The sequence below is a fragment of the Culex pipiens genome, chromosome 3, assembly GCF_016801865.2.
Source record: "Culex pipiens pallens isolate TS chromosome 3, TS_CPP_V2, whole genome shotgun sequence".
Lineage (NCBI taxonomy): Eukaryota > Metazoa > Arthropoda > Insecta > Diptera > Culicidae > Culex > Culex pipiens.
The window spans coordinates 143,922,044-143,948,117 of record NC_068939.1 but is presented as its reverse complement, the minus strand read 5'-3'; the positions used below and the strand labels follow the sequence as shown (position 1 = coordinate 143,948,117).

Below are 26,074 nucleotides of genomic sequence, written 5' to 3'. Positions count from 1 at the left end.
TTTCTACTCATTCGATTTATTTTTCCGAATTATAATTCCGAATTATATCAAGTGACGGCTTTTATTTTAAAATACAATTTTGAATTTTTGTGAAATTCCCACCGCAAAAAATAAAATTTTAATCAAAACTTAGATATTTTTAAAACTAATGATTCCAAACAATTGAGCTTATGTGAAATACATTTAAATACACTTTTTTTCATTCAAATATTGACACCATGGCTTGATATTTAAATTTTTTATTTTTTTTATTGCTTTTGCCCCAAATACACAAAGTTAAAAACATATTTTCAACGGCCGTAATGCGAGGAAACAAAATTAAATCGTTCAAAGATCTCTAGATTATGTTACAACACTTTTGCCTTCCTCACTGAGGTAAGGCTATAATCCTGTACTAAAAATGAACTTTTTATTAAAAGCTCGAAGACCCACCTTCATGTATACATATTGACTCAGAATCGAAAACTGAAAAATGACTGTGTGTGTGTATGTGTGTTTGTGTGTGTGTGTAAAAATTCTTGCCAAGTTTTCTCAGCATTGGATGAACCAATTTTGATCAAACCAGTTGCATTCGACTTGGTTTAGGGTCCCATAGATCGTTATTGAATTGTTTGAAGTTTCGATAAGTAGTTCAAAAGTTATGTATAAAAATGTATTTTCACATAGGCGTTATCCATAAAGTATGTCACGCTCTAGGGGGGGAGGGGGGGTCTGAGAAAGTGTGACATTGCGTGTTATAAGTATAGGAAAAGCGTCACAAAGGGGGGAGGGAGGGGGGGGGGCTAAATTTTAGCTGATTTTAGCGTGACGTACTTTATGGATGAAGCCATATATCCGGATCTCACTTAAATGTATGTAACCGATGTCCGGATCCATCATTCAACCCATCGTTGGTTAGATAAATGAAAGATCTTTCCAACGAGTCCAAAACATTGAAGATCTGGCAACCCTGTCTCGAGTTATGACCACTTAAGTGCACCCAAAACTGGCAGCGCTAGTCCGAGAGAATGTTGGTCTCGAGTCGAGAGAATAGTGGTACCATTCACGGACGCATTGAACACAGCTCGAGATGGGCGATAGAACTATTCTCTCGAGGTTCATTTGCAAAAAAAGTTCATCCGTCAAACAAAAAACCAAAAATGTCGATAACGGGAATCGAACCAGAGACCTTTGACAAACCAATCCAATGACTTAGCTGTCTCGGCCACCACAGCTTGGTGACCAAGGAGAAGTCAGAAGTCGATGTATGACACTTGTTGGAGATTTATTGATTCAACTAACGAATGAACTCATTTGTTATGATGGTATGAGTTGGTACCATTATGCTATCGATGTTGGCACTGAGCCCTCAATAAATTTTGAGAGAACGATTATCTCGACTCTGAATTTTGGGTGTGATATTTATGTACCTTATTCAAGCCGGATCTCACTTCAATGTATGAACGTGATGTCCGGATCCATCATTCAACCCATCATTGGTTAGGTAATTGAAAGACCTTTCCAACGAGGCCAAAAAATTGAAGATCTGGCAACCCTGTCTCGAGTTATTACCATTTTAGTTATATATGTACTTTTTTCTGGATCTAAAAATATAGTGTAAATTTGTGTCCAAACCACTCATATTACCAATTGTTGGTTAAAAGTGAGTTTTTTTTTGGTTAAAAGTGAGGAAGGCATCAACCACATAGGTGGATTAAGTTAGTTTTTATATTTACTATTGAAGACACAAATGGTATTTTTTGTATGCTTGAAGCTAAGAGAAATACCTAATAAATTACAGAACATCACATTTGCTCTGAATTAAAAGCATTAATTCTAGTCAAATTAAAATTTAAATTATTTGTTGCTGAACAATGAATGTAAAGTTTACACAAAATACCTACAAATTTTCGAAAACTCCACCCCGGTCGTCCAGAACGTTGCGAGCGAAAAGCCGGACATGGTCGCCCCTCCCAGCTGCAGCAGCACCGAGTAAAACATCCGCAGCGAGCACACCTCGAAACGGATCCGGTCCGCTTGCGCCGCCCCGTAACCCACGACCGGGAAAATGCCAAAAACCTGACCCAGGATGATAACGGGTCGCACCACGGCCAGAAAGCTACCCTCCTGGTCGAATTTCACAGTCCGTCGCTGCTGGTAGAATTCCTCTGTAAATTCAAATTAAGGCATAGCTTGAGCAAACACGCAGCTTCTTGATGTTTTTCTTTTTTCTTAGGAAGGGAAATTTCTCCTTACTTTCCAACGAAGCGCCCTTCGGACGAACCAAAATTAAGTTATCACTCCGAGGGCTGGTGGTGAACATTTTCTTCAAATGAAAGAACAACCTCCGGAAACGGCCCAACCGAACCAACTGTGGCGGTAAACCTGCGGGGCAAATAACTTTGGGCGCAAGTATCTCCCATAAAAGGGTAATATTTTATCGTCGAAACGGTATTTCGCTGCATCATTGGCCCTTGGACTTTGGTTCTTGGGGATGGGGATGAGTAATGAAAAATAAAACATAACGACCTTGTGGTTTGGATGCACTCCAAATGAAGGTCCTGTTTATCAGCCAGACGACGAAGACAATGTTGCCGTCCAAAAAGTGGCCGCCTCGGCAAGATGCAGCGTCAGCATGATCCGAAAGCTTCACCGTGGAATGTGTCCTCACTGGGGAATGCTGGTAGGGTGGTCATGGAAGGCAAGAGTCTCCTTTTGAAGGATACAAATTTTTTCACAACGTTTTCATCAAAATTTATGAGATCCGGCCTCCAAAAAGTGCATAAATAACACTTAAGTGCTTATAACTTTTGATAGGGTTGTCAGATCTTCAATGTCTTGGATGCGTTGGAAAGGTTTTCTTACAAAAACCACCCTTTTTACAATCTTCCAAACTTTAGTCAAAATCTTTTTTTAGCATATCTTTTGAAGTACTTAACTAAACTGTACTATTTTTTATAGCGACTTATGGGAACCCAAGACGGATCGAATGAGGCCAAAACGGGCAAAATCGGTTCAGCCAGTCTCAAGATAATCGAGTGACAATTTTTTGATCAACATCCCACCACACACACACAGACATTTGCTCAGAATTTGATTCTGAGTCGATAGGTATACATGAAGGTAGGTCTAGGAGGTCGAATTGAAAAGTTCATTTTTCGAGTGATTGTATTGCCTTTCCCCAGTAAAGCGAGGAAGGCAACAAAATTGAACTGTTTGTCACTTTTAGAATAATCAAAAACAACATTTATTATCAATGCAACGAAAAAAAAAATACAAAATTAGCCCAAATACTCCTTGTGTTTTGAAACACCCTAGCTCAAAAAAAGAAATCGAAAGTATAGCAGGAAAACATCAACACGACCACAGTTTTACACGCCTGGCCGAACCGGAGGGGGGAAATTAACTTTGGCAGCCCAACACGCCAGGAAGTAATCGAGGATGACAATCAAGGGGCTTCGGAAGTCCAGGGTTGAGTGGTTTGTGATTAGTTCAGCGGGAATCCGAGGGATGGAATTTTCGCTATGGTGGACACACGTCAGCACGATAAATGGTTTTTTATTGGGATGAATTCTGTAAAATTGGGGATCTTTCTCAAAATTCCGGGAATGTTTGCTTTCTAGTTGTGTGCCATCAGTGCTGATTTCAAACGAATCAATCCTCGCACTGGATCTCGCTGTCCGTTGCCTTCACTTGGCTGAGCATCACCAGTTCGTACGTAATCAACGTTCCGGCCATCTGATAGGGGGGAAAGGGAGGCGTAAGTTCTGTCAACTGTGGAATGGACTCAAACTTACCGCCAAAATGATTCTTCGCTTGAGAAAAAAGAATTTGTGACCTGACAGGACACTATCGATGTTCAAAATTTCATTGGTGAACCGTTGCACCTGAAATACGAAGGAATGTGAAAAATAGTGAAGATATTCCTTAAAATTCTAGTTTTAATTACACTGATGGTCCAGGAACTCATGGGAACGGCTCGCAAAATCTCCAATGGTTTGCGAGAGGCAACGTAGACGTGTGATGATGTGAGCAGCATTACCAGGACTCTGAAGATGAGGAACACTAGCGAGAATCGATAGTAGAAGGTTGTTCCCGAAGTGAGTTTCAATCTAAGGATTAAATCGATACAAAAATTGTGCCGCCTATCTTTTAGCAAACACCTACTGAATGGATTTGTACAGCTGGTAAGTTATGAAGTAAACATCCGAAGCACACGTGATTAGTATCATTGGAGAGAGCACTCGGTCCATGTAAGCTACCAGGTTGGAAATCTGCATGTAATCCCTACGCACTTCGGCCCAAAAAGCCTCGGACATTGATTTTCCTTTCAAATGCTCGATTCTGCTGTACAATTGCTCGAATCTTGTCAGTAGACCTATGCTTATTACTGCGATAAAAACATCCATGAATGACCATACAAACAAATACACCTTGTGAGTGAACTCCACAAGCAGTGCCATGGGCCAATTGTAAGGAACATAATCAAATACTTTACGATGTTCTCTGGTGTAGAAAATCGTCCAGAATGGTTCAGTGATATTACAAAAATCAATATAATCCTGATTGACCTTCATTGATGATAGTATGTGGAGTATGTCTTCAGCTAGAAAGAGAGATTGATTTAAATGCAAACTTTCATTTCAACTATATTTACCGAAAGACAGTGCTATTAGAGATATTCCAGTTACTCCGATTTTCACTCTCAAGCTTATCCCATATGGCTTGTATGGTGGTCGCAGAAAAATGTCCTCTTGTTTTCTCCAATACATCATAATTTTTCTCCAACGGTAAGCGATCACAAAGAAGCAGATAGTACCACAAAAGTTAAATGTAAAATATAGCTGTTCCGCTGAAAATTCCATACAGTTATGAATAAAAGAAACCTTCAACCACCTAAAACCTTCTTACTGACAACACCGGTAGACACCTTAGTTCCTACAATGAAATTGACCTGGGCGCAAATCGCCAGCCCTGCCAGAGTGTGAATTTATTAGATGTATATGGCCGGAGATGACAACGGATAGAAGTGTAGGGTAATTGAAGGTAAGTTATAGAAAGATAAGGTTTATAGGTTTTAAGGGGGAGACATAAATTTAGGGAGGGTAGGAGAAATTTAATAGGTAATTGTGTAGGTGTGATAAGAGGGTTGGGGGGTTGGGGGGGGCGTGAGTAAGATTATGTGTTAGGGGTTTGTATGGGTGGATGATAGGGATTAATTGTATGGAGGAAGGTTGGTTTTTGGTATAGGGGGGGATGGGGGTTTTTGGGGGTGTTTTGATTGTATGAGGGAGGAAAGGTTGATTTAATTTAGTTGGAATAGATTTGATTGGACAGTGTTGTGCGGCGAGCCATTTGCATACAGATTGGTAATGATAGTTGGTAGATTTGTGATTTTTAGGGAGGGTGATGCTCGGATGGGGGGTTATCTTGTATTTCAGAGGGACAGGGATGTTGGGTTGATGGAAATGTGGAGTAGATGGTTTTGGGTAATAAGGGGGGTGTCACTATTTTTTAGGTGTTGACGATTGGTAGCTATGGGGGTGTTTTACCAATTGCAGATCTCTTATTTGTGGGGGGGGAGGGGGTTTTGAAGTATAGTGTTATTGAGGGATGGTTGCTATGATAGGAAGCGTGCCGATCGGTGCATTGTGGGTCGCCAATGGGGGGGGGGTGTTGATTTTAAGGCTTTGAGTGTTGCATTGGTTATTCTATTTTTAAATGGGGCTAGGGGGGGGGGGGTAGGAAGCATTTTACTGGGACCCGGAATCATTTACACTGGGTCCAATGTGAAAGACACCTTCTACGGCCTTAACTATCATGCAATTCATCATTGAGCAGGCAATGAAAAACTAAACTAAAACTTTCGCAGTAATTTTGAGTTTTTGACCCAGAAGGAGGGTAACCGTTTAAATTAGAGCAACACATGGCTCATGTCTCATGTAAATTAGAGCAACACATGTCTAATGAACCCAACCCAAGTTATTCGTTAATATTTCGTGAAATTGCAATAACATGTGAAGCTAACAAGCATTTTTTTTATAATTGTGTACTCTACAACCACATAAAACGATAAAAAATAACTCTGCAAAGTTAGTAAAAAATTGCAGTTCCGAAAAAACGAAACATCAAAATGAAATTTTTTGTTATGAATGAAAAATAAAATAACCTTCTGGGCTTATAAATCTCCCACGATTTTTTTAAACGGTTCAGTAACGAAAAATGTTAGAGGGCTTGAAACTTGTTTCTTTTTTCATTCTCCACCAACTCACACAGCAGTTGCCCCGACCAGAGTGAAACTTTGTCCTAAGGGGTTACTTTTGTCCCTGATCACGATACCTCGTGACAGTGTGGCGGTACGTCCTCTTGCATTTTTGAGTAAAGATTTGTTTTTCAATAATTTGCAGCCGGAAAAGGTGATGAGATGGAAATTTGGCGTCAAAGGGACATTTTTATAAAATTGTACGCTCGATTCCTAATCGTTTTTCATTGAAAAAAAAAAAACAGTAAAAAAGTTTTTAAAACACTGCAATTTTTCGTTATTTAACTGTAAACAAATTTTGAACATGTCATTTTGAGGAAAATTTAATGTGCTTTTCTGATCTGAGCAATTCTCGCTGAAACCGTCCCACTAGATGCACATGTTCTCAAATCGTTACGGCAATGTTCTCATTCGATTCAGCGCACCAAAAAACCATTAAAACAACCTTCGAACCAATGAAAATGTCAGGCGTTAGCCACCTGTTAATAAAAACTTGTATTGAACTATGGATTTTTTCGAAAAAATGCCCTAATTTGGAGAAATGATATCTCCCAAAATACATTACCAAACATCAAAAAGTTATATATCGTTGGAAAGGTAATCGCAAGGGCTTTTTATCGCACTTTGAAAAACATTTCAAAAATTATTTTTTCAATGGAAATTTTAGGGGTTTTTGAGAAACTTACTCTTAATTTTGAATTTTGACCGTGTTCGCAACCACTTATCATTACGCAACCATTTTCATTCGAAAGATTGGAAGATTTTGCATAAAATCAACTTGAGAAAAGTAGTGTAATGAAATAGTTTTCGCATAGTTATTAACGGATGAAAGAAATTGGTAAAATTTCAGTTAAAAATAACCGAAGCTCAGACTTTAGAAATGAGCCAAATTTACAGTCAAAACAAAGCAGGATTGTATTTGAGCCGAAGGTACAGTCATCTGAGGCATATCTGGGCATATAGGATGAATAGGGACATCAGATCATATTTTTAAATTTTTTATGTAAAAACATACATAAACAAACAAATTTCTAAATTTTATGCTTTTAAGTACTCTGAAAACTAATGTCCTTACTTAGACTGTAGTCTCGATTCGCCACATTTCACTGAAGTAATATTTTATGTACAGAATTTGTTTTGGGAAGGTCTGCTTTATTTGTATAACCTCAATCGTGCACAAAAAAGTGCAAAGTTGAAATCAATATTTTTTGATCAAGTTAAAATTTTGTGGGGCTGTTGATACGGGACCATCCATAAACCACGTGGACACTTTTTTGGGAATCTGTTACCCCCCCCCCCCTCCCCTCGTGGACAATTGTCCATACAAAAAAAAAACTTTTTTGTATGGATCGTGGACAATCGCCAAACCCCCCCACCCCCCCTAAAGTGTCCACGTGGTTTATGGATGGTCCCTACCATAAAAACAAGCAAAAAACTCGATTTTCGTCTAAATCGAACTACTCCCTTTCATAAGACACAAGTCAATTTACGATAAATTTCCCTGAAAAATCCCTTTACCCCACACACGGGGCAAAGCTACGCACTTAATTTTTTAGGGTAATTGCCTGGTTCTCGACATAAAAGCGATTTGAGGTAAATCCTAGTACTACGTTTTGAAGGCAAGTGATAAGGGTACCATTTGGTATATACAACGAATCAAAAATATTTTATGGTCATCGGTGACAGAATGATTGTCACTAGGTGTGTACCTTTGCCCCGCTCTTCTCTATTCTATGTAAAAAATGGGATTCATTTAACTTTAATTTTAATTACTCTCAATATGAAAACCAAGTATAAAATTTCCATTTGCCCAGCATTAATACATTGAAAAAAGTTCCTATGAATTCTCCGTCTAATAATCTTTCTAGTGAGCTTTTTTTTTTTTTAAGTTTATATTTATTTAAATTTCTTTTCCATGTACATTCATTCAGTTAAAATATTATTGAGTGTCCAATCACAAACGATGACTTTTCACCTCAATTTTAAATACTAGCAACTTTCATTTATTCATGAAATATTGTAGCTTTCGCTATTCAGTGATTTCAAATGTAGGAGGTCCTACATGTACAAAAGGGAAAAGGGATACCTTAAAACTAACTTATAAACTATATAAAGAGCGGATCAATGCAGCTGAAGACTGCAATGATTTTTGTCGAAATGCATCAATTATCTTATTGGACATAACATCCAAAGTGTCAACTTCGGCTAATTGATGAAGTTCACTGGTGCTGAACCAGGGAGGAAGTTTCAGAATCATTTTCAGAATTTTGTTCTGAATCCTCTGAAGTTTTTTCTTCCTGGTTAAGCAACAGCTTGTCCAGATCGGCACAGCATAAAGCATGGCAGGTCTGAAAATTTGTTTATAAATTAACAGTTTATTCTTGAGACAAAGTCTAGAATTCCTGTTTATAAGTGGATACAAACATTTAATATATTTGTTACATTTAACCTGGATACTTTCAATGTGATCCTTGTAAGTAAGGTTTTTGTCAAAAGCAAGTCCAAGATATTTCACTTGATCCTCCCACTTTAAATTTACCTCATTCATCTTTATAATGTGATGACTTTTTGGTTTAAGAAAATCAGCCCTTGGTTTGTGAGGGAAAATAATAAGTTGAGTTTTTGCAGCATTTGGAGTAATTTTCCATTCTTTCAAATAAGAATTGAAAATATCCAAGCTTTTTTGTAATCTTCTTGTGATGACACGAAGGCTTCTGCCTTTGGCGGAGATGCTTGTGTCATCAGCAAAAAGTGATTTCTGACATCCTGGGGCAAATCAGGCAAGTCAGAAGTAAAAATATTGTATAAAATTGGACCCAAAATGCTTCCTTGAGGGACGCCAGCACGTACAGGTAGTTGATCAGATTTGCTATTCTGATAACATACCTGCAGAGTACGATCCGTCAAATAATTTTGAATAATTTTCACGATATAAATCGGAAAATTAAACCTTTTCAATTTCGCAATCAAACCTTTATGCCAAACACTGTCAAATGCTTTTTCTATGTCTAGAAGAGCAGCGCCAGTAGAATAGCCCTCAGATTTGTTGCTTCGAATTAAATTTGAAACTCTCAACAACTGATGAGTAGTTGAATGCCCAAGGCGAAATCCAAACTGCTCATCAGCGAAAATTGAATTTTCATTAATGTGCGTCATCATTCTATTAAGAATTATTCTTTCGAATAATTTACTAATAGATGAAAGCAAACTAATGGGCCGATAGCTTGAGGCTTCAGCAGGATTTTTATCCGGTTTCAAAATCGGAATTACTTTGGCATTTTTCCAACTACTGGGAAAATATGCCAAATCAAAACATTTGTTGAAAATTTTGACCAAGCTACTTAAAGTTGCTTCTGGTAATTTTTTAATTAAAATGTAAAAAATGCCATCCTCACCGCTTTCATATTTTTAAATTTTTTGATAATAGATTTTATTTCATTCAGATCCGTATTAAAAACTTCATCTGATGAAAATTCTTGTTCAACAATATTCTGAAATTCTATTGAAATTTGATTTTCAATAGGACTCAAAACATTCAAGTTGAAATTATGAGCACTCTCAAACTGCTGAGCAAGTTTTTGAGCTTTTTCCCCATTAGTTAATAGAATATTATCACCATCTTTTAAAGAAGGGATTGGTTTTTGAGGTTTCTTAAGAACCTTTGAAAGTTTCCAAAAAGGTTTGGAATAAGGTTTAATTTGTTCGACATCTCTTGCGAACTTTTCATTTCGCAGGAGAGTGAATCTGTGGTCAATAACCTTTTGCAAATCTTTTTGAATACGCTTCAGTGCAGGATCACGAGAACGTTGATACTGTCTTCGGCGAACATTTTTCAGACGAATCAGAAGCTGAAGATCGTCATCAATAATGGGAGAATCAAATTTGACTTGGACTTTAGGAATAGCAATATTCCTAGCATCCAAAATTGCATTAGTTAAAGATTCCAAGGCTGAATCAATATCAGCTTTGGTTTCTAAAACAAAATCATGATTCAAATTATTCTCAATATGATGCTGATACCTGTCCCAATTAGCTTTGTGGTAATTAAACACAGAACTATTGGGTCTGGTAACTGCTTCATGAGAAAGTGAAAAAGTTACTGGAAGGTGATCAGAATCAAAATCAGCATGAGTCACTAAAGGACCACAATACTGACTTTGATTTGTCAAAACCAAATCAATTGTTGATGGATTTCTAACAGAAGAAAAGCAAGTTGGCCCATTCGGGTATAAAACCGAATAAAGACCAGAAGTGCAATCTCTGAACAGAATTTTACCGTTGGAATTTACTTTTGAATTATTCCAAGATTGGTGTTTGGCATTAAAATCACCGATGATCAAAAATCGAGATCTATGCCGAGTAAGTTTATTCAAATCCCCTTTAAGATAATTTTTATTTTCCCCAGTGCATTGGAAAGGCAAGTATGCAGTTGCAATCATAATTTTCCCAAAAGAAGTTTCAAGTTCAATGCCCAAACTTTCAATAACTTTTAACTTAAAGTCACGTAACGTGCTATAAGTCATACTACGGTGGATAACTATTGCAACTCCACCGCCATTTCGATTCATTCGGTTATTAGTTATAACTTTATAATCTGGATCACTTTTCAAATAAGTGCCAGTTTTCAAAAATGTTTCGGTTATAACAGCAACATGCACGTTATGAACTCGTAAAAAGTTGAAAAATTCATTTTCTTTCGCTTTTAAAGAGCGAGCATTAAAATTCATAATATTGATGGAATTACTTAGATCCATGATTAAACTTCAGGGTAAGAACAACATCATTCGCAAATTTTAATCCAATCTGGATTGCTTCCATCATGGATGTAGCATTACTCATTGTTTGAATCAAACCAAACAGTGAGTTTTGCAAAAAAGTCATTTTTTCAAACGTAACATCGCCGAGATCAGAAGATCCCAAAGCGTTGCCAGCAGAAAAATTTTCAAATGAGATTTGAGGTACCTGCCCAATTTCAGAAAGATTGGTAGAGGATTTAAAATTCGTGGATGAACCCGAAACGACGTTAGCATAAGAAATGCCATTGTTGTTACCTAACTTTTCCACGATAGGGGTATTTCTAGAATTGTTCGAGTGAGACAGCACGAACGTTTGATTTAAAGATGCAGGTACAACCTGACTTTGAGAAAATTTCGGTTTGGATTTCGGCTGATGCTTAGCACGAGAATCCAAAACCTTTTTTCTGATGGGGCAATCCCAGAAATTTGATTTGTGATTTCCACCACAATTTGCACATTTAAATTGGGTGACTTCTTTCACGGGACAATTGTCCTTGTCGTGAGAAGAATCCCCGCAAACCATGCATTTTGGAACCATGGCGCAATGATCAGTACCGTGACCGAATGCCTGGCAACGCCGGCACTGGGTCAGATTCTGGCCATTACCGCCATGTTTCTTAAAATGCTCCCACTTTACCCGTACATGGAACAAAAACTGTACTTTGTCCAAAAGTTTCAAATTGTTGATTTCATTTCTGTTGAAATGAATCAGATAAAATTGTGAAGTCAAACCAAAGCGAGAAATATTCCCGTTTGATTTTTTCTTCATTGGTATTACTTGGGATGGGGCAAAGCCAAGCAACACCTTAAGTTCGTTTTTGATCTCATCCACCGACAAGTCGTTGGAGAGACCTTTCAAGACCGCCTTGAATGGCCGAGCATTCTTGGTCTCATACGTGTAGAAATTGTGTTTGTGGTTTTTCAAATAACCAACAAAAGTTTGGTGATCTTGTAAAGATTCCGTCAACAAGCGACATTCTCCTCTTCGACCAAGCTGGAACGAAACTTTCAAATTGCAAGTTTCCTTGCAATTCTTCAGTTGCGTTCGAAAGCTGGCCAAATCGGAGACGGAAGTCACTACAATTGGCGGAGCCTTTACTCGTTTCTCGACGGCAGAAGGCTCAGTACGAGGAGAAGGTTCCATGTCTTCAGTTTCGGATAAAACACCGAAACTGTTTGTCAATGGAATTGGAGGATTGACCTCACATTCAGAATCAGAATCAGACCTCAGAAGAGGCTGTTTTCTTTTTCTGTTACCGTTAGCCGGTTTAGCGTTCAAACGCTTCACCGACGTAACGACCAAATCTTCAGAAGATTTGCGTTTACCTTTGTTTTGACGCATTTTGCAAGCAAAGTTCTCTTAAAAGATGGCTTCGTTTGTAAAATACAACAAAATTTCAGGTGGGGTTAGTCTTGAAAAGACTGTTTAGAATTTTGGAAAATAACTCAGGTAGTCTTTAAAAAGACTGTGAATTTTGTTTTGAAATAACTCTGAGCTTAGGTAGTAAAAAATACCGCAGCTCTAGTGTCCGTTCACCACGAAGGTTCGCAAGACACTGTTTCTAGTGAGCTCTGACTCGACATTGTACGGCTTGCGGTTTTAGGGATATCGCAGTTTGTCAATGAAAGTTTTTAACATTGTTTGGAAAAAAGCGAAACTTTGGAGTGGTGTCAAATAAATGGGTGTAGTCCAATTTGGACGAAAATCGAGTTTTTTGCTTGTTTCAACAGCCCCACAAAATTTTAACTTGATCAAAAAATATTGATTTCAACTTTGCATTTTTTTGTGCACGATTGAGGTTATACAAATAAAGCAGACCTTCCCAAAACAAATTCGGTACATAAAATATTACTTCAGTGAAATGTGGCGAATCGAGACTACAGTCTAAGTAAGGACATTAGTTTTCAGAGTATTTAAAAGCATAAAATTTAGAAATTTGTTTGTTTATGTATGTTTTTACATAAACAATTTAATTATATGATCTGATGAGTGAAAGCATAGTTGAAATAGCTGTCCCTATTCATCCTATATGTCCAGATATGCCTCAGATGACTGTATATTCGGCTCAAATACAATCCTGCTTTGTTTTGACTGTAAATTTGGCTCATTTCTGAAGTCTGAGCTTCGGTTATTTTTAACTGAAATTTTACCAATTTCTTTCATCCGTTAATAACTATACAAAAACTATTTCATTACACTACTTTTCTCAAGTTGATTTTATGTAAAATCTTCCAATCTTTCAAATGAAAATGGTTGCGTAATGATAAGTGGTTGCGAACACGGTCAAAATTCAAAATTAAGAGTAAGTTTCTCAAAAACCCTTAAAATTACCATTGAAAAAATAATTTTTGAAATGTTTTTCAAAGTGCGATAGAAAGCCCTCGCGAATACCTTTCCAACGATATATAACTTTTTGATGTTTGGTAATGTATTTTGGGAGATATCATTTCTCCAAATCAGGGCATTTTTTCGAAAAAAATCCATAGTTCAATACAAGTTTTTATTAACAGGTGGCTAACGCCTGACATTTTCATTGGTTCGAAGGTTGTTTTAATGGTTTTTTGGTGCGCTGAATCGAATGAGAACATTGCCGTAACGATTTGAGGACATGTGCATCTAGTGGGACGGTTTCAGCGAGAATTGCTCATCTACAATAACCTCGAAAGAGTCAATTTTTATTTTAAAATTGCGTGAGGACAAAGTTTCACACACATCGAAGAGGGGTTGGGGCAACTTTTCCTGATTTCGTGTGAATTGGTAGAAAATTACCCATTTTTGTTTCAATCAAGTAATCGGAACGGGAAATTATTTCAAAACTAACTTTGTATTGTTGCACATAACGAGATTAACAGTTTTAAGAATAGCTTAAAATGTGGTTATATTTTAGGCATAATTTGTGTAGTTATTAATATAAAAAATGGTAGAAATTTATTGCAGCAATCGATATTTATTAAGAAAGTATAGTTCCCTAAATAATTAAAACATCTATCCACAAATGTTTGAACTGTCTAGAGGTTTCTCTTCGCTAAGCATCACCAGCTCGTATGTTATCAATGTTCCTGCCATCTAAAATAAATCAAATTTCACTAAACATTAAAGAATGTAGCAAAAACCATAAAAACCTCACCGCTAGAATGACACTTTTCTTGAGGTAAAAGAATCGATGCCCAGAGAGTGCGTTATCAATCGTTAGTATTTCGTTGATGAATCTTTGTACCTTATAAATAGTATCAGAAAAGTTATATTTGTATCTCACTTGAGCCACTTTCTTCTTACGCTAGTAGTCCACGAGCTCATGGGAACAGCTCGAAGGACCTCCAGCGGTTTCCGTGATGCCACGTACACGTGGGAAGAGATGAGCAGCATCAGGAGGGCTCTGAATATGAGGAAAATCAACGAGAAGCGATAGTAGATTGTGGTGATCGACGTTGTTTTCATACTGTGGGGTTGACAATTTTTCAGTACTACATCCTAAACTGGCGGAGAAGAAGCTTACCGCACAGCCATGTACAGCTGAAACGTGATGAAGAACACGTCCGAAGCACACGTGATCAAAATCATTGGCGAAAGAATCTCGTCCAAGTACGTTACCAAACTGGATATCTTGGTATAATCTCCGCGCACTTCAGCCCAAAACACTTCCGGCTTTGGTTTTCCTTTGAGGTGCTCAATTCGTTGGTAAAACTGTTCGAATCGGGTCAGCAGTCCAATGCTGATGAGCGTAATGAAGAGATCCATGAAGGTCCAAATGAACAGGTATACTTTGTGGGTGAACTCAACCAAGAGCACAGTGGGAATATTAAAGCTGACGTATTTGAACACTTTTGGATGTTCTCGGTTGTAGTATAGCTCCCAAAAAGTGCCGGTTACATTACATAAATTGATATATTTGTGGTGAATTTTGATTGTTGATGCTACGTGCAGTGAATCTTCGACTAAAATGGAGCTCAATTAGTCTGATTTTGAGATGAAACATCATTTACTTACTAATAGCGAGTATAATCATCGAAAATCCGATAAGTCTAATTTTGAACTTTAAGCTACGTCCGTACACTCTATACGGAGGTCTCAGAAACACATCCTCTTGAGACTTCCATCTAATCATTATGGAACGCCATTTCCTGGAGATTATTAAAAAGCAAATCGCTCCAGTCAAATTTAGTCCAAAGTACAGAATTCCAGCTGAAATATATTGGTTTCACCGCCAGCACATTCAAAAAGTACGCTCAAACTTACCGACTTGCCAGATAGTCACCGTAAAAAGCGCCGTCAAGTTGATCTGCGCACACAAGGCTATAAAGGCCAGCACAATAAAGAACAACGAGTACAGCGTCCTTGGACTCCGCCACCGGAAGTTGATTCCGTAGACGTCCTTCGCGAAAACACCTTGCACGGGGAAAAGGGTGAACATTTGGGCCACAAAAATGACGGGCTTCAACGCCCCCCAAAAGTCGTCCATTGGTACCGAGTTCATGGCTTCATATCGGATGGATTTTTTTCACATTAATCAAAACACATATCTTTGAGGTTGTTGTGCGTGCCAGTTGGTGGTGGAACTTTTTTCATAATTATACACAGTGTGATACATTCTACGGTAGAAGGTTCTGCGATTATTTGAAACATGTGGGATTTTAATTTTAATTTTGCAGCTGCTAGTAGACATAGAACTAGAAGTACGAACAGTCTTTGGTTTTATCGGGTGCCTGTTTTATCTGATCCATCAACACTAGCTCGTAGGTCACAAGAGTTGCAGCCATCTAATTATGGACGGAAAAACAAATTAATGTATCACGCGATATTGTAAAATTTAAAGCAACTTTGTTTGCAACAAATTGTTCAACCCTTTTCCGCAGTTTAACTGAATTCCGAAAACCGTGAACAAACGTTCATGAAAATGGGAAACACGAATGAAGTGTTCAAATTCCATGACCCTTTTTTGAAAAACGGTTTGGAAATGCACTAATTTTATGACAAATTGAGAGCATACTCAAACCCCGTTTTATGCGCCCATACTTACGTCTCGCGATTTAAGCCAAAACTCACCGCAAGAATAATCTGTCTACGTAGATAGAAAAACTTCTTCCCAGACAGCGTATTGTCTCCAGAGGCCACATCTTCCATCAATCTCTGAAGCTATTAAAATATGTTTATACAATTATACAGCTTTGAAAATAAATAATTTGTCCCTACATCAAGCCCCCAATCCTCCGAGGGTACACTGCGCAGAATGTTCAAAGAACTCATCGAAGCTACATGGACGCCGGATCCAACGTAGAGCGTGCACAGCGTCCGGAATATCAGCAAACCCAAAGAGTACCAGTAGTAGATTATCGTTGCAAAGGTGGGTCGCCGTCTGGGAAGGTTGTTAAGGTCATATCCTTTCTTCAAGCAGTTTAATGGTCAACTCACTGAAATCCTTGAAACAGCTGCGTAGCTATGAACAACATGTCGTTTGCGCAAGCCAGCAGAATCAGGTGGCCAAACTTGTCGTCCAGGAAGGCGACCAGCTGCGACACGGCCACGTAGTCGGTGCGAATGTTGCGCCAAAAGGTGGACGGTAGCGAGGCGACACTTGGTAGCGATATCAGCCGGTAGTAGATCTGGTTGTACCGAAACTGGGCCGCCAAGCTGAACGAGATGATGAACACGTCCAGGTAGGTCCAGGTGAGCCGCATGCACCTGATGATCCACTACCGGAGGGGGAGATTAATGAATTGGCTATGTTGAATTTGAGAAGTTTGCAACGGATCATCCTGTAACCACGTGGAATGTGTCCACGTGGTTTATGTATGGTCCCTAACGTACCTCGATGATTAGAACTAAACCAAAATTAACGGGAATGTTTCGCCATATTTGGGGATATTTACGAATGTAAAAGTTCTCCCAGAATGTCACGTTCGAATGGTTGCAGAACTGAAGATTTACGACATTTCCCTGATAGACAGAGTTGCAGTTCAAGGCATCCTCGATAAATGCTAGAACGAGGAGCCCAAATGCGATCAACCTGATCTGCCAAGCTAGGTTGAAGCGTGTGCAACGTTCGGTAACCTTCCGGTACGTGTCCCGAAGCATGATCTTCTCACACTCGTTGAACACCTTTAGCACGGTGTGCCACTGAGGGGAAATCACCAGAAACAAAACGGCCGACGAATACACTACCACAATGAAGAACAAATCTCCAAACAGGGTCACGTCCAAGCCTTTAACAAAACACCACTGAAACGTGCACACCCCGTAAACACCCCCAAACACGAGGTAAAGAATCGAGTACAAAAATCTCGCACTCAACGGCTTGAACCGAGCCCGGCGGAAGTTGTGGTTGAAGATCTCCACGACCGGCATCAGTGCAATACACTGCCCTATGAACAGTACTGTAACGAGAGTCTTCTTAATTTCAACCCCAAATTCATCAAAATCTCACAAAAACCTGGAGCAACAGCCTGATGAAAGCTGCCTTGGTAGTTACTCCTTACGGAGGCCGACCCCTTTCTTGGCTGTGGCCACGGTAGCTGAAAGTGTCGTGAGGTCAACGCCAGCAGCTTCATGTTGTTCTGCACTCAAGCTAACTCGCTCCTGAACTAATCGCTACCACATGAAACCAAAAACACATGGCATCACCATCAGTGCTCGCAGAGGAGTAACAAATTATTTTAATTTATCTGTGTGTCGGGTTTCCAGGCGTTTTAATTAACCGAACGGTGATTTGCTCAGGTGCCGGGCATTACTTTATATGGTCGTTTATATAGTCGGGTTTGTCTTCACTTTGCGCAAAGCGATTAAATTTTCTATGAGGAACGCATTTTTCTGAATTTTGATATTTATAAAATTCACGTTTCACGCTACATTAAAACTTGACTCGTATTCGAGTGCTTTGAAAGGTGCACTAAAATTTTTCTGAAGAGAGTAGGATGCTAGCTTGCCCCTAAAAAAGTTACTAGCTAGCACCCTACTCTCTTGGGGAAAGTTGTAGAGCACCTTTTAGAGCAACCGAATACGAGTCCGGTTTTAATATAGCGTAAAACCTGGACTAAAAAAACGAAATCCAAAAAAAATGGTTTTCCTAATACAAATTCCCATACAAATTTGAATCGCTTTGCGCAAAGTGAGAACTAAACCAATCGTTTCCAAACTTTGGGGAATTGTTTATGATCCCAAAAGGAACTAAAAAGTTGCTGTGCTCAATAAATTTGAACAACTTATTTTTTTCCATACAACCATATTGCAGTAATTGGGAGCGTTCTTTTATTACGTAACGCAGTAGGGGGGGGGAGGGGGGGGTCGGAGGCCGTGTTACGATCCATACAAAATTTTTAAAATTTGTATGGAAATTTTGTTACGAGGGGGGTGGGGGAGGGGGTCTAAAAGTCCGATTTTTCGCGTTACGTACACCCAAAATTCAGAGTCGAGATAATCGTTCTCTCAAAATTTATTGAGGGCTCAGTGCCAAAATCGATAGAATAATGGTACCAACTCACACCATCATAACAAATGAGTTCATTCGTTAGTTGAATCAATAAATCTCCTACAAGTGTCATACATCGACTTCTGACTTCTCCTTGGTCACCAAGCTGTGGTGGCCGAGGCAGCTAAGTCATTGGATTGGTTTGTCAAAGGTCTCTGGTTCGATTCCCGTTGTCGACACTTTTGGTTTTTTGTTTGACGGATGAACTTTTTTTGCAAATGAACCTCGAGAGAATAGTTATATCGCCCATCTCGAGCTGTGTTCTCTGCGTCCGTGAATGGTACCACTATTCTCTCGACTCGAGACCATCATTCTCTCGGACTAGCGCTGCCAGTTTTGGGTGTAATAAAAGAACGCTCCCAATGTACCCGTTTCTCTCAGAGAGGACTGGCGCTTTAGCCCGCACGGCTATCAGACCGATGAAGAATGAGATGGCTAAAAGTCTACACGCAAAATCCAGATAACACAGATCTGTGTAAAAAAATTACACAGATTGTTGTTCAGTTCTAGCTTTCATAATCTGAGTAATTTTTTTACACAGATCTGTGTAAAAAAATACACAGATTTTTGAAAAGCCGTTCTTTCAAATCTGTGTAAAAAACAGTTGTCATTTTTTAACAGGCACCATTAAAGTTATTCGTGAAGTTGGTAAGTTTTATTTCTCTAATTGAGTTATTTCGTTATTTAAAATTAGTTTACTATTTCAGACTTTGGCCATCTTCCAAACTTTAACCAGTACCCAATGAAATGATTGTTTGTGGAACCTGGTAAGAATGTTTCTTAAAACTTTGAATACCTAACCTTACCTTGATTTTCCTTTTTTAGTTTCCGGAATATTCTTGTTGGTAAAAGTAAAAGTGGCCACAGGTTCCGGAAGCCAGCTTGGGTGGCACTTTACGACGTCATCCTCGTCGTCATTGTTATGTTGTTTTCGTCGCTATCGGGAGAAGCCAACTCTAACCCAAAAATAACGATAATCGACAGTCACAAAACGGGCAAAAGTGCATCAAATGTGGCCAAAAATATTTTGTTAGTATATTTATTAGGTCAATAAACGAGAATAAATGATGTTTTATTTTTAAAATCAATCGAAAATCGTGTTTTAATTATAAAAACGGCAAAAACCCAGGTGCGGTAAAAATTACCCAGATCTGTGTAAAATTTTACACAGATTGATGGTTGAAAAATTACACAGATTTGACAGACAACGGCTGAACACAGATCTGTGTACAAGGCTTGTACACAGATTCTGTGTATTCCAGGTTTTAGGCGATCTGTGTCAAATTTTACACAGATTTGTGTTATCTGGATTTTGCGTGCAGGCATATTCTGCAAACTTCGAACATTTTTACACAGTATTTTGAAATTTCAAACATTTTATATAAGGGCAACGCAGCCCTGCAATAATTATATTCGAAGATCTGATAAATTTTACTCTAGACGAATCGAAGAATTCCGTATTGATGTGCTGGATCAGCTGTTCGTTCTTGTTTATCAACAACGGCAAACATACAAAGTACTTTCTTCTGTCGGATTTGCCTTTCTTTTTGCAGAAAGTTTATAAAATCTTGTATCTTCACGGGACCGTGGTGTAGGGGTAAGCGTGGTTGCCTCTCATCCGGTCGGCTTGGGTTCCCAGACGGTACCGGTGGCATCTTTCGAGACGAGATTTGTTTGACCACGCCTTCCGTCGGACAGGGAAGTAAATGTTGGCCCGGTCTAACCTAGAGGTTAGGTAGATAGCTCAGTCCAGGTGTAGGAGTCGTCTCCCTGGGTCCTGCCTCGGTGGAGTCGCTGGTGGGCAGTTGGACTCACAATACAAAAGTCGTCGGTTCGACTCTCGGGGTGGATGGAAGCTAAGGTGTAAAAAGAGGTTTGCAATTGCCTCAAAAATCAAGCCTTCGGACACTTAGTTTCGAGTAGGAATCTCACAATCGAGAACGCCATGGCAATGCTGTAGCGCGAATAATTTGATTTTTTGATCTTCACGTTTACATATCGAACAATGACAAATACATTTCAAACGAGAATTTTCATTTTACGTTTTTTTAAAACTAGCACCTTATAGGCGGTAGATCGAGATTGTTGTACTTAATTCTTGAAGTTGTGTAGGTGAAATGATCGAAATTCTCTGTAGACCGAATGCAAACTTGATGCTTGAAGAAAACATTTACGTCGCAAGACGGACGCGTACCGAAAGAGTTCGTTGATGTACGTAATTCCCAACAATTGAGTTCCAAACTGGTCCAGGCCAATTAAAAGTTGTCATACCCTAACCACGCTGCGCTGGCAGTAACCTACAGAGTGTACAATCCAATTTTCAGTAGGGTAGGGTAGTCATCAATGAGACACTTTTGGTTTTCAACTTTCAACGATTTTTCTAATTTTTTCATTAGCATGTTTTAATGAACTTTTAGTTGCATTATCTTTCTTCTAATGTGTTCTAACATTGACCAAAATATGAGATCGATCCGACATCTACAGCCAGAGTTATTTTTTTTTTTTTTTTTTTTTTTTTTTTTTTTATTTTTTTTCCTTGGATGGCCCACCTCTTACCCATACACAGTTTTTGTAGCATGGAAGGATTACGAGCAGATATCTTTCGATAATTCTATCGTCTATTATTGAGAGTGTCCTTTGATCTAACTCTACTTCCGTGTATGCCCATCCGTTCCTCTCTTACTTCATCTCAAGGCGCTCTTACAAAAACCTATGTAGAGTCCTTTTGTCTATCACTCAGATTGCAGCTTCCATTTAGGGTATTGAGATCATTTGCTATCCCACACACATATGAGCACATAGGGTTAGAACCGCGCCCAGATTCGCGTTACTTTTGATCAAGCTTACATCATATGAGGCCCAAAGTGATCCCATGCGACATGTACCGATAATGAAGATGGCCGGCCGTCATAACATGCTCTTCCTCACAGTACCGTCGTGGTTCACTTTTACTCCATCGGTCGTTGACGCACGAAATTCTTACACAAGTTTTTGAACTCGTTGATGTTCCTTGTGTTCTTTGCTGCTTCCGGTAGCTGGTTGTACATGCTGTATCCTTTGTAGAACAGTGAATTCTGCGTACACGCCTTCCTGCACATCTGCAATCTGAGATTGTCAGCTCCTCTGGTGTCGTGCTGATGGATATCCCTCCCGTATACCACCGTACCTGTCAAGTATTTCGGCGCCATCCCTTTAGTTACACGAAACACAAAAATTAACGTATTGTACTCGATCCTTTGACGAACAGACATCCATTGTAAACAATCCAGCATGTTTTGTCTTGGTGTTAAACGATCACATTTCAAAATTAGTCGCATCACTTTGCTCTGCAGGACCTGCATTCTTTTCAGTTGTTGACGAGTTGCTAAAAACAGGATAGAGGCACAGTAGTCGAAGTGAGGAGCAATCAGGGATTTGTACACGTCTATTTTGGCTTCAGTCGTCAGGAAACGGTTAATTCTGCAGAGTACTCCAAATTTTCGGGCTGCTTTCCGTATTGTGTAGTCAATGTGGTCATTAAAGTTCAATTTTTCGTCCAGCATCACTCCGAGGTATTTGATCGTCTCGACCCTCTCGATTTCCTCGCCATCTATCCGAACCGCTCTGCTTACGCCGTCGCTTGGTCGTGTGGTCACTATCATGCATTTTGTTTTGCTGACATTCAGCTGTAGTTTCTTCCATCTCAGCCATTCGTTAAAACTGGCAAGCTCAGTATTCATCACGTTAAAGCACTCTTCAAAGCTAGTTCCGGTCAGAAACAGTACAGTATCATCAGCGAAAAGGTTTACTTGAACTCGTCTCAGTGCTTGCTTCAGGTCGTTGATATATAAAATAAAGAGAAGCGGTCCAAGCACACTGCCTTGAGGAACACCAAGATCTACTGCCGTGGCTGCTGACGTGGAGCCGTTGTAACGAGTCACCTGCGTTCTGCTGTCCAAGTAGCTGCTAAACCATTTGAGCGCTGAACCGCGAACACCGTAGCGACGCAGTACTGCTTTCAGTTTGGTTCGGTCAATGGTCTCGAAAGCTCGCTTCAGGTCTACGAACACCGATAGGACAATTTTCCCTTCTTCAATTGCTTGTTTCCATTTCAGCAGTAACAGGTTGAGCGCTGACTCACAGGAGTGATGCTTTCGGAAACCAGACTGCTCTTCGAGTAAAACTTTCGTCCGATCCACAAACGCCAGGAGCTGCTCCTTTACTATAGTTTCCAAAACCTTTTCATAGAGTGGCAAAATGTTGATTGGTCTGTGATCTTCCGGACGCGTCGATTTCGGTACCTTAGGTATCGGTATCACCAAAGTCCGCTTCCAAGGTTGTGGGAATTCTCCGCTTTCCAGGGATCTGTTGACAATCGCCAACAGCTGCTCTCCAACAACGTCAAATGAATCCGTCATGACCCGTTTTGTCACGCTATCAACACCAGCGCAGTCTTTTAACGAGTAGATTGTTTCTTTCAGTTTCGTCAAGGTGATTGGTTGAAGCTCCGTTAATAAGTCCTCGCTGCCATCTTCGTTTAGCCTTACTTCTGCTGGTACTACTGCTGGTTCCACCTGGGCTGGTGGGATGTTTCTATGGATTGTCTCTACACTTTTCACGAAGAACTGATTCAAGCGTTCCGCCGTTTCCCTTTCGCTTCGCGCTCCCTCGAAAACAATTTCCATTGGAGGTTCTCCACCAGGCCGAATCAGCGATTTCAGGCTTCTCCAAAGCTTCTTGGGATTTCCGTGACAACTTCGAATTTCCTCTTCTACTGCCAGGTTCTTTGATGATCTCAATCCTCGGACGTAGCGGTTTCGAAGCACTTTATAAAGGTTCCAATCATCCAGCCTTTTTGTATGTTTGAAGGTCCTGTAGGCATCATCCCGCTCGGTTTTCAGGTTTCTCAGCTGTTCTCCATACCACGCATTTGAGACTTTCCGGTCATTGCTGCATAGATCGGTCAGCTCCGCAACCGCCGTCGCCAGTGTTGAGCCAAAAGTTTGTGCAGCTTCTCCAACGGTCACTCCAGCGTCAACTCTCCTCAGTTTTGCTCGTAGCGCAGCTTGCAGTCGTTCCTTCGTATACCGTTTCCAGCTAACGTAACTCTTTTTCTGCTCCGGTAGGTTAATCGTGGTTTCTCCGACGTGAATACAGATGGTCTCGTGATCAGTTATCTTAAGCTCTTCAGTGACGCGCGCCTCCACCCCCTCCAGGTTTGTAAAGACAAGGTCAATAATTGTGCTGCTACTGGGACCCACACGCGTCGGTTCTGATACAATCTGCTTCATCCCTAAGGCTTCGGTAACGTTCTTCAGCTCACGTGCGTATCCCGGTTCGTTCCATCGGATGTTGAAGTCGCCAACGAGTAGATTTGTCCTGCAGTCCTGGAAGACCGTCCTCAGCCAACTCTCAAAGCTGTCTATGAAACCAACGTCACTGCTGCTGGGAGAATGGTAGATTCCTCCATAGATTCCATTGAGCGTTGTACTTTTCACGTCGATCGCCAAGAACCAGTTATCTCCTGCCACCTTATTCGAGACAATCTCATACTCCAAGCGATCGTCTACATACACCATCACCCCACCCGTGTGTGCTGATCTGGACAGACAGCAACTGCATCGGTAATTCTGGATCTCAAATTCGTCTAGGTCGTGCTTTTCTGTCAAGTGTGTTTCCGTCAAAAATACTATTTTAGGTTTTGTGTTCTGCATCATCAGTTTCAGCTCGTCAAGATGTGATTTTATTCCAGCTATGTTCAGGTACAGTATTTCTCCGCGTTGTTTTGGTTGCTAGATTGTGAAATCCACCATTTTGTTCCGTTTTTCCTGCTCTTTGATGAATACTGGACATTCGCTGCTCCAAGCCGAGTGGTTGACATCAATGTTGAGTTTGCGTTGCACGCGTAGTTTCTCGCAGTTGGCACACTTCTCTGTTTCAGCGTTACAGTCCTTCCATTCGTGGTCTTCACTGCAGATTGGGCACACTAAAGTCTCGGCCTTGCAGTCCGCTCCCTTATGGCCGTATCCATTGCATTTGTAGCACCTTGTCACTTGAAGCCCGTCGAAAACACGACAACGATTCCAACCACAGTTGACTTTTCCCTGCTCCAAAACTTTGAAGAATGTCTCCGCGTCAAGCTCAACGAATGCAGCATGGTTGTTAAAGCGCCACTTCTCGATCTGGAAAGTTTTGCGCAACTTGAAGTGTTTCAGGTTTGCAAAGACGTCATTCTGCTCCACCAACGACGCTCTCAGCTCCTCTTCACTAAACTCGTCACTCATTCCGATGATTTTGATCGACGGCTTCATGCTTTCCCGTAAGCGAGCCTCAAATCGACCTCCTAGCTGAGCATCCACGCTTGCTTTTAGCACTCCGACTGACGCTTCATCCTTCAGCTCGACGATAACTGAACCATTTTTGCTGCTGGTGACGCGTTGAACATTCAAGTTCTTGGCGCTGATTTTCTTCTGCACCTCTGCTCGCGCGTCTTCCACCTGTACCCCTTCTTTTGGCTTGATGACAACGACTGGATCTGGTTTTCTTGCCTGTTTCTTTTTGACCTCCTCCTCCGTGACTTTCACCCGCTTTCGAAGCGCTTCAGCAAAGCTTGTTTTCGGCGTCACAAATCCTATTCCGGTTTCCTCAACATCCTCTGCCCTGTCTTCCGCTTTCCGCTTGCCTGCTGCTGCTTTTGCTGCCGATCGAGTAAGGATTTTACGCGCTACTTCCGGTTTTTCCTCCGTCACTGTTTTTTTCACATTCGCACGCACTAACTCTTCACGCACTATTTTTTTGACAGCCGAATCAAAGTTTTTCACGAAATCAATCACGCCCGTCATATTGTTCAATTTCGCGTCAATATCTTGCAACATTTTCTCACAGTGTCTGTCGTCATAGTCTTGCAAAGCCAGACACGTATCGCACACAAATACTGCGTTAGGCATCTGGCGAAATATTGCTATCCCTTCTGCCGGTGCCCTAGGCAAGCATCTCACATGAATAGAGAGTCTGCACTTCCCAAAACAATCGACAGTATTCAACTGTCTCATTGTAGACGCACTTGGCAGGAACAATGAGACAGCTGGGGAACAATGAGACACTTTACGAAAATCGACATTTTTCTAGCAAAACATCATGTTTTTGTATTGTTCCATTTCAGGTGACTTGCCTTGAACATTTTAGAGCAATTTTGCCAACATGAAACTTTTAATAACAAAAGTTACACTAAAAAGTATTGAAATTTTGTAAAATCCATATATTAATACCAAATAACTTTGTATTTTTGGTTAAATGAAGTTTAAACTCTATAAATATGCCAAAAATCACTTTTAATTCATGTTTTGAAAGATTTCCATCGATTTTGAAAAGTTTATTGAAGAAAAATCAAAGTGTCTCATTGTTACCCATGGGCTGAAATGAGTGGGGAACAATGAGACAGCCCTGGATTCTGGGTATATTCTAAATTTTGGCCAAATCTAATGAAAGGACATTGTAGCCCAACTTAATCCCTATGGAACGTCGAAAGAAATTTGAAGAAATATTAGTTTTGGTGTTAATGGCGGCGGTGGGTCTCGTGGCGCAGGGGTAGCGGC

The 26,074-nt window shown here is 40.0% G+C and overlaps 3 protein-coding genes and 1 long non-coding RNA gene across 4 annotated transcripts; 1 reads left to right on the top strand and 3 right to left on the bottom strand.

The window, feature by feature from the left end:
• Positions 1–1,746: 1,746 nt before the first annotated feature.
• On the bottom strand, positions 1,747–2,302 carry LOC120415948 (uncharacterized). Its single transcript, XM_039577592.1, has 2 exons — positions 2,236–2,302; positions 1,747–2,147 (listed from the first exon to the last, which is right to left on the bottom strand). The coding sequence occupies exons 1-2, from the start codon at positions 2,300–2,302 to the stop codon at positions 1,867–1,869; spliced, it is 348 nt and encodes a 115-aa protein (XP_039433526.1). The 3' UTR covers positions 1,747–1,866.
• Positions 2,303–3,297: 995 nt separating this feature from the next.
• LOC120415935 (gustatory receptor for sugar taste 64f-like) lies at positions 3,298–4,925 on the bottom strand. The gene is made up of 5 exons (XM_039577581.2): positions 4,637–4,925; positions 4,147–4,585; positions 3,929–4,091; positions 3,777–3,866; positions 3,298–3,717 (listed from the first exon to the last, which is right to left on the bottom strand). Exons 1-5 carry the CDS (start codon positions 4,842–4,844, stop codon positions 3,634–3,636), a joined length of 984 nt encoding a protein of 327 aa, XP_039433515.1. The 5' UTR covers positions 4,845–4,925; the 3' UTR covers positions 3,298–3,633.
• A 10,617-nt stretch (positions 4,926–15,542) lies between these two features.
• Positions 15,543–17,643, bottom strand: LOC120415915 (gustatory receptor for sugar taste 64b-like). The gene is made up of 6 exons (XM_052711117.1): positions 17,466–17,643; positions 16,844–17,409; positions 16,448–16,728; positions 16,229–16,391; positions 16,082–16,171; positions 15,543–15,795 (listed from the first exon to the last, which is right to left on the bottom strand). Exons 1-6 carry the CDS (start codon positions 17,581–17,583, stop codon positions 15,706–15,708), a joined length of 1,308 nt encoding a protein of 435 aa, XP_052567077.1. The 5' UTR covers positions 17,584–17,643; the 3' UTR covers positions 15,543–15,705.
• A 1,312-nt stretch (positions 17,644–18,955) lies between these two features.
• LOC128093618 (uncharacterized) lies at positions 18,956–19,588 on the top strand. Its single transcript, XR_008212634.1, has 2 exons — positions 18,956–19,267; positions 19,326–19,588. It is a non-coding gene; the product is annotated as an uncharacterized LOC128093618 (long non-coding RNA).
• The last annotated feature ends 6,486 nt before the right edge of the window (positions 19,589–26,074 follow it).

Coding starts and splice junctions, on each gene's coding strand:
- LOC120415935 (XM_039577581.2), bottom strand. CDS start 4,844: ATGGAATTTTCAGCGGAACAGCTATATTTTACATTTAACTTTTGTGGT. Junction 4,092..4,146: donor CAGCTGTACAAATCCATTCA/GTAGGTGTTTGC, acceptor TTTAATCCTTAG/ATTGAAACTCACTTCGGGAA. Junction 3,718..3,776: donor AGCGAAGAATCATTTTGGCG/GTAAGTTTGAGT, acceptor CCCCCCTATCAG/ATGGCCGGAACGTTGATTAC.
- LOC120415915 (XM_052711117.1), bottom strand. CDS start 17,583: ATGAAGCTGCTGGCGTTGACCTCACGACACTTTCAGCTACCGTGGCCA. Junction 16,729..16,843: donor GTTTAGTTCTAATCATCGAG/GTACGTTAGGGA, acceptor CCCCTCCGGTAG/TGGATCATCAGGTGCATGCG. Junction 16,392..16,447: donor CAGCTGTTTCAAGGATTTCA/GTGAGTTGACCA, acceptor CAACCTTCCCAG/ACGGCGACCCACCTTTGCAA.
- LOC120415948 (XM_039577592.1), bottom strand. CDS start 2,302: ATGTTCACCACCAGCCCTCGGAGTGATAACTTAATTTTGGTTCGTCCG. Junction 2,148..2,235: donor GAAGGGCGCTTCGTTGGAAA/GTAAGGAGAAAT, acceptor TTGAATTTACAG/AGGAATTCTACCAGCAGCGA.